Source organism: Cynoglossus semilaevis, chromosome 13, assembly GCF_000523025.1.
Source record: "Cynoglossus semilaevis isolate Cse_v1.0 chromosome 13, Cse_v1.0, whole genome shotgun sequence".
NCBI classification, from domain to species: domain Eukaryota; kingdom Metazoa; phylum Chordata; class Actinopteri; order Pleuronectiformes; family Cynoglossidae; genus Cynoglossus; species Cynoglossus semilaevis.
The window spans coordinates 1587019-1594137 of NC_024319.1; the positions used below are offsets into that span (position 1 = coordinate 1587019).

At 50.5% G+C, this 7119-nt stretch overlaps 1 protein-coding gene across 5 annotated transcripts in view; it reads right to left on the minus strand.

The window, feature by feature from the left end:
- The window catches only part of atp1a3b (ATPase Na+/K+ transporting subunit alpha 3b), a 17273-nt gene that overhangs the window by 475 nt on the left and 9679 nt on the right, over positions 1–7119 (minus strand). For 2 of the 5 annotated variants that reach the window (XM_017037840.2, XM_008322822.3), the window contains exons 3-21: positions 6784–6900; positions 6372–6431; positions 6082–6285; positions 5791–5904; positions 5523–5657; positions 5273–5390; positions 4924–5192; positions 4141–4339; positions 3804–4048; positions 3469–3661; positions 2634–2809; positions 2414–2550; positions 2184–2334; positions 1572–1740; positions 1311–1465; positions 1107–1230; positions 708–853; positions 261–391; positions 22–152 (exon numbers count right to left, since the gene is read on the minus strand). In XM_017037840.2, the coding sequence (XP_016893329.1) occupies positions 47–152; positions 261–391; positions 708–853; positions 1107–1230; positions 1311–1465; positions 1572–1740; positions 2184–2334; positions 2414–2550; positions 2634–2809; positions 3469–3661; positions 3804–4048; positions 4141–4339; positions 4924–5192; positions 5273–5390; positions 5523–5657; positions 5791–5904; positions 6082–6285; positions 6372–6431; positions 6784–6900 (2949 nt within the window). In that variant the 3' untranslated portion in view covers positions 22–46. Of the gene's footprint in view, positions 1–21; positions 153–260; positions 392–707; positions 854–1106; positions 1231–1310; positions 1466–1571; positions 1741–2183; positions 2335–2413; positions 2551–2633; positions 2810–3468; positions 3662–3803; positions 4049–4140; positions 4340–4923; positions 5193–5272; positions 5391–5522; positions 5658–5790; positions 5905–6081; positions 6286–6371; positions 6432–6783; positions 6901–7119 lie in introns of those variants that run through there. The other 3 variants (XM_025061273.1, XM_008322823.3, XM_008322824.3) reach the window with 2 other exon arrangements.

The following is a 7119-nucleotide window of genomic DNA, read 5'->3' on the forward strand; positions in this document are numbered from 1 at the left end:
AGACAACACTGATGTGGGGGAGGGAGGGGGGGCTGGACTCATGTCCTCACTTTAGAGGGTACATCCTGAGGGCCACGTCCATCCCTGGACAGTAGGACAGGAAGGCGGCCAGAGCGGTCTCCTCAAACAGGCCGAAGATCAGGATTTTGTTCCTGGACAGAAAGAGGGGGAGTGAGGGAGGGGAGGGGGAGGGAGGGGAGGTGTGAGAACCGTTCTCCATCTGCTGCTGGTCAAACAGCCCATAATAACCACAGACTCACTTCATGCCCTGCTGGAACACAGAGTTCCGTCTGGTCTTACAGATGATGACGTCGGCCCACTGCACCACCACGATGCTGACGAAGAACGCCGTGTGACAGGTGAACTCCACGATCTTCCTCTGCTCGTACGTCTGCAGAGGTCAAAGGTCAGAGTCATGACACGGGTGGCACCACCGTCCCACTGCAGGTCACTCAGTGAAGTGCACCATACCACGTGATTTAATCATCTGGTTATCACAGAATCAACTGTAATTATATTTGAATGTGGTGAACTGTCATTTCCATTATCACCACCAGGGGGTAACGATGTGTCGGGAATGGGTTAGAAATTGATATAAATCACTGACAACTGTCATTGGGTTAAAAACCAGTCACCGGTCATGACCATGACACCACACACTCCACTACAGTAGGTGGCAGTATGCTCCTAAAAACGTGACGACTGACCCATTCTTGTCCGTAGCTGTCTTCTAGGTCGTTGAGCGAGCGGTCGTCCCAGTTCAGCCTGAGGCCCACGAGGTAGGAGGGCAGGAAACCGTTCTCAGCCAGGATGACAAAGTAGGCGAAGAATCCTCCCAGAGCCTGGATCATCCCTGGAGAACAACGGCAGGGAACACGGTTCTAAAGTTCATCTTCACCAAGACCACAGACCGGTCCACAGACCAGTCCACTGACCAGTCCACTGACCAGTCCACTGACTGTCATGAAGGGGAGGGGTGAGGAGGGAGACTTTAACACAGAATCACTGTCAGTCAAACTGAGACTAAAACTTCATTCCACAACTCCCCCCTTTCTGTCGGGGGGGGGGGGGGGGGTGGGGGGGGGGGGGTCTCCACCTCCACCTACCAATCTGTCCGTAGGCGATGCTGATGAGCCTCTCGTTGACCAGCTTGTCTCTGAAGGGGTTCCTGGGCTGACGCTTCATGATGTCACTCTCAGCTGCTTCGTAGGCCAGAGAGATGGCAGGAACCTGGAGACAAGGAGAACCTTAGAACCGCCACGTCAGGCCGTAACGATGGAACAAACACAGAGGCTGGGGTCAAAGGTCACCATGTCAGTGCCCAGGTCGATGCAGAGGATGGTGATGGTTCCCAGCGGCAGAGGGATGTTGGCGATGATGAAGAAGAGGAAGGGTGTGATTTCTGGAATGTTGCTGGTCAGTGTGTAGGCGATGGACTTCTTCAGGTTGTCGAAGATCAGACGACCTGAGGAGACGGAGGAGGAGACGGTTCGATCACAGAAATGTTGTTATAACAAACCAACAGAAGCAACACCCGTCTTCCTGTCTGTGGGTCCACGTCCTCATCTCACCTTCTTCCACTCCTGTGACGATGGAGGCGAAGTTGTCGTCCAGCAGGATCATGTCGGCCGCCTGTTTGGACACGTCGGAGCCTGAGATCCCCATGGCAACACCGATGTCGGCTTTTTTCAGGGCAGGAGAGTCGTTCACACCGTCACCTGTCACGGCCACGATGGCGCCCTGTCAGAGACACAGATGGAGCGGGTGAGGAGGTGAGGGGGGGGTTCATCTTTCTTTAAAAAAAAAGTCAATTTCTAATTCGTTTGAATTCTATTCATTTGAATATTTATTTTATTTAGAGTGAAATAATTAATGTGAAAAATAATGTCCGAACCTACGAGAAATTTATAAAAAAATTAAAACCATTAAAAATTAAATGTTTCTATACAAATGTCTAAGTATGAACAAGTCTTTTGTTTTGTTCGACGTGACGCTGAGGGACACTTCTTACAAAGGTAAATGGCGCCATCTGCTGTCGTAGGAGTGTATGGCACTTACATTACTTGAAACCATAATTCGAAAGCCTTTTTGCTCTGTGGTGACATATAAATCTGCTGATAATTCATATTAAAACTTTTTTATAAATAATGGTGAAATAAAAAATTCTCAAACTTTTTTCCGACCTGTCTCTGACATCCCTCCACAATGATGAGTTTCTGTTGTGGGGAGGTTCTGGCAAACACAATCTCAGTGTGATTCCTCAGGATGTCGTCCATCTGATCCTGGGACAGATCTTTCAGGTCGGTACCGTGGATCACACAGGCCTTGGCGTCCCTGAACACAGACGTTGAAACATACGTCATGGCTGCGTTCACCGCGTCTGCGTCAGTGTTTCTGTGTGAACGGCCTGTACCTGGGGTTCACCTGACTGACAGGTATATTGAGACGAGCTGCGATGTCCTCCACCGTTTCATTGCCTTCTGAGATGATGCCCACGCCCTTTGCGATGGCCTTGGCAGTGATTGGATGATCTCCTGTGACCATGATGACCTGAGACGACAGGATGGACACACATGACGCACGCGTTCCTGGTTCAGGCAGAGTAAAGACACGGTCACGTGACTCAGCCTCACCTTGATTCCAGCTGATCGACATTTGCCCACGGCGTCGGGCACGGCGGCGCGGGGTGGGTCGATCATGGACATGAGTCCCACGAAACACAGGTTGTCCGTCTGGAAGTTGACGTCATCTGTGTCAAAGGCGAAACCCTTTGGATACTGATCCTCTGGAAGCATCAGGTGGCAGAAACCTGACGGACGATGAAACACGTGACGTGTTAGAGGCCGTGTACATCACTGACACAGAGTACTCACAGTACTGCGTTTACTACTCCAACAGAAATAAAACTGAAACTCACTGATTCTTCTGTAAAGATAAAAACACATTAAATCCATGAAATAATCACAGTCTGAGTGTAAAGAGGAAACTGTAATGACGTCATATGGACCAGGATTATTACAATGTTGTGGTCATCAAGTCAGTGTTTTTTAACATTACATAAAACAACTGACCGTTCTTTGTTCTGTCACATCTGTGTGGCGCAGTACCGACAGTCGACACTAGATGGCAAGTAGCGTCGGCTTCAGGAGTGAACGTTATGTGTACAGTCAGCTTTTATTGGACATGTACGTCACGTGGTCTCAGAGCCACATAAAGATAAACTGTGTGGAATTCGCGACATCTAGTGGTGAAGGAACATATTGCAATTGAGGTCCAAATTTCGTTTAGTTTGACTAGTGTGGACTGACGTGACCATGTAACCATGGTGACCAAACATGGCTGCCTCCACAGAGAAGACCTGTTCCTGATGACGTCATATAGTAACACTGACACTGACAGTGACACTGCGTCCTCACGTCTCCTGATCCTCAACTCCACATTTTCATGCCGTGTTCTCTCTCTCCTCACCCAGTACTCTCTCTCCCAGTCCTCCCAGTTCCATGTAAGCGTTCTGGAACGAATCCTTCAGCTCTTCGTCCATTGGCTGCTCCTTGCCCTGCAGCAGGATGGTGGAGCAGCGTTCCAGGATCCTCTCCGGAGCGCCCTTCATCACCAGCAGGTAACGGTTGTCGTTGGGGTCCTCGGTCTCGTGCACTGAGAGCTAAAGAAAGAGACAGAACGTCCCAGAATTCCTCACCAAACTATCATCATATATAACACAAACTGCAGTATCTGATGGACACAGACACACACAGACACAGACACAGACACAGACTCAGACACAGACACAGACACACACTCACCTGGTACTTGTTGGTGGAGTTGAAGGGGATCTCAGCCACCTTCTTGTTCCTGTCCCTCATCATTCGGACCGAGCCGCAGCTCAGCTCGATGCACTTCAACAGCGCCGACTCTGAGGCGTCGCCGGCGACGTCACGCTTCAGGATGGTCACGGAGTCCTGTCCAGCTTTGAACTGCGCGCGGTTGCACAGAGCGGCCACGCGTGCCAGGGACAGCCACGTCACCGACGTCTTGTCGAACGCAGCACCTGGAGTGGAAACAAGAGGGCGCCGGTCATCAGGGCACGGCTGTGAAGGAAGAAGACGACGAAGACGACGAGGAGTCCTGACAGTGACTGACCAGACTGGTCCTCGGTGGTGTCGGCCTCGAGGATCTGGTTGTCAAACCACATGTGGGCCACGGTCATCCTGTTCTGGGTCAGGGTGCCCGTCTTGTCGGAGCAGATGGTGGAGGTGGAGCCCAGGGTTTCCACAGCTTCCAGGTTCTTCACCAGACAGTTCTTCTTGGCCATACGTTTGGCGGTCAGGGTCAGACACACCTGCAGACGGAGCGTGGACCATGATCACACCTGCTGGAGGTCAATGGAACTCCTGACCCCGGGCTACCGGGGGCTATTTTTACACAGAGGACTCACGGCAGCCGGCCGGGTTCTTTCAGCTAGGCGCCACTGGAGGGCAGTGTTACTCTATAGTGAATTCTCCATGATTGATTGTTCCTAACTAGTTAGTGTTACTAAACTAATCGAGCACAGGTCATAAGACCCCTCCCCTCCCCCCCCCGCCCCCAGGTAACTCCACTTTTTAAACCTAGTATAAAGTACTTTAAAAGTTTACAGAGTACTTAATACTCACCTAACCTACAGTACATGTTAATGCATGGTTTCATTATCAGTGGGAGTTTTTAAATGTTTTCATCATCCACTGTAGTCCCGTCTCTGTCCAGTAGGTGTCTCACAGTCTTCAGGGATTACATTACTTTTTTTGAGTTTTTGAACTCAAGACTAAACAAATACCACAGGAGAAATATATTACTACACAATACTGCAAGTATATCTAACTATATAATACTACAACGTGAAGTACTCAGTGAAGTACTCAGTGCAGTACTCGGTGCAGTACTCACAGTGACAGTGGCCAGCAGCCCCTCAGGCACGTTGGCCACGATGATGCCGATGAGGAAGATGACGGCCTCCAGCCAGCTGTAGCCCAGGACCAGGGCCAGGACGAAGAAGGTGATGCCCAGGAAGACGGCCACTCCCGTGATGATGTGGATGAAGTGCTCGATCTCCTTGGCGATGGGGGTCTTGCCCGTCTCCAGCCCTGAGGTCAGAGTGGCGATGCGGCCCATGACGGTGCGGTCTCCGGTGCAGATGACGATGCCACGTGCGGTACCTGGGTCGAAGAGAAGGTTCCAGATCAGGAGTCTGTGTCAGCCACTGTGATGTCACGATGACATCATACTGCGGTTCTACCTTCAACACAGTTGGTGGAGAAGAAGGCGACGTTCCTGGTCTCCAGGGGGTTGTCGTGGGTACAGTCAGGTGACCTGCTCTGGGGTTCAGACTCCCCGGTCAGGGAGGAGTTGTCCACCTGAACGTAAACCACAGTGAAACAAATACCCAGAATCCCCTGAACAAACCAGCGACCAGACCAGACTCGCTGGTCCGATCAGTCCTGTTGATCACCGATCATCGGCGCGTGTGTGCGTGTTGGTGCGTTCACCTTGCAGCCGTGAGCTGACACCACCCTGATGTCGGCGGGAATCCTGTCTCCGCCCTTCACTTCAATCAGATCACCGGCCACCACCTCCTCAGCGTTGATCTGGACCTTCTCACCTTCACGGATCACCAGGGCTTTCTGCAGACACACACACACACACACACACAACCCTAACATGGTGAGATCATGGTGAGATCATCTTCATCATCTTCATCATCTTCATCGTCTGTGACTGTGACTCAGTCCGACTGTTGAGAAATGAAATGTTCACCTGAGGAACCATGTTCTTGAAGGACTCCATGATTTTGGAACTCTTGGCTTCTTGGAAGTAGGAGAAGCAGCCGGTGATGACGACGACGGCGGTGAGGACGATTCCCAGGTACAACTGAGGGGGAGGGACAGGTTTACGGGGGGTGAGAGAACATCCTACACTGAAATATTTCACCTCTACATCTGAAGTCCTGCCTCCAGGATCGTACCAACAGATTCTTGTCAACACATACAGCTGCAAATAATACACTCTCTCTGTGTGTGTGTGTGTGTGTGTGTGTGTCCTGCTCACGTTGTCTCCAGCGGGATCGTCTTCCGTGGCGGCCTGAATGGCGTAGGCCAGGAAGCAGAGGATGGCGCCGGTCCACAACAAGACGGAGAAGCCACCAAACAGCTGACGACAGAACTTGACCCACTCTGGAGTGGTGGGGGGAGGGGTGAGAGCGTTTGGACCATCCCTCAGCAGAAACTCTGCAGCCCTGGCGTTGGTCAGCCCCTGGTGGTGAGAGAGAGAAGTGCTGTCAGTCACGTGGTTAAACAACGCCGTACGATGCAGCCGCAGAGAGAACCTGTCGACCTCACCTGGACGATGTCGGTCTGAAATTTTCGGCTCACTTCCTCCACAGACATCTTGTGTTCCGTCTGAAAAAAAATATTGTAAAAAAAAAATAAATTAGAAAATAGTTTTAAAAATGTTGAATCATTGTCTGTGATTGGTTTAAGAAGAATGTCGTCAAATGAATTAAAGATTTAACTTTGTGCATGCAGTTCACCTGAAAGACTAGAGAATCAGAGCAGCCACGTATGGCGCCCCCTGCAGTCTGTTACTGGTGTTTCACTGACCAAATTGTCTGCTTTAGTAAAACATTACGTTTCTCTTCTGTTCGACGCAGATCCAGTCAAACGTCACGTTGAAGATTCTTCAACATTTTCACAGCTTTTCATTGGTCAAAAACATTCACTTCACCAGGTGACAGATGTGGGCGGTACTTACAATAGGCACCTCCTTCTTCAGGTCGTCCATGTCTTTGGTGCCCCCCTTCTTCTTCTTGGGGGATCGGTCATCTTTGTCCTGTGTGGTGGCAACGCGGTAACTGTCTGACTGTCCGTACTACAGACACACACACACTTTTATACATGTTTCCAGCACCGAGGAGACGCTGGAAACATGTTACACTTAAACATGCATTACTGAACGGAATTCAACAACAAACAAACACCAACACTTCTTCATGTTGTGTCCGGGTGAAGTGGCCTGGTGACCCTGCCTGTGTGATGATGTCACTTCCTCTGAGTTCAACGTGAAACCATGTTTATCCAGAGAATCGCT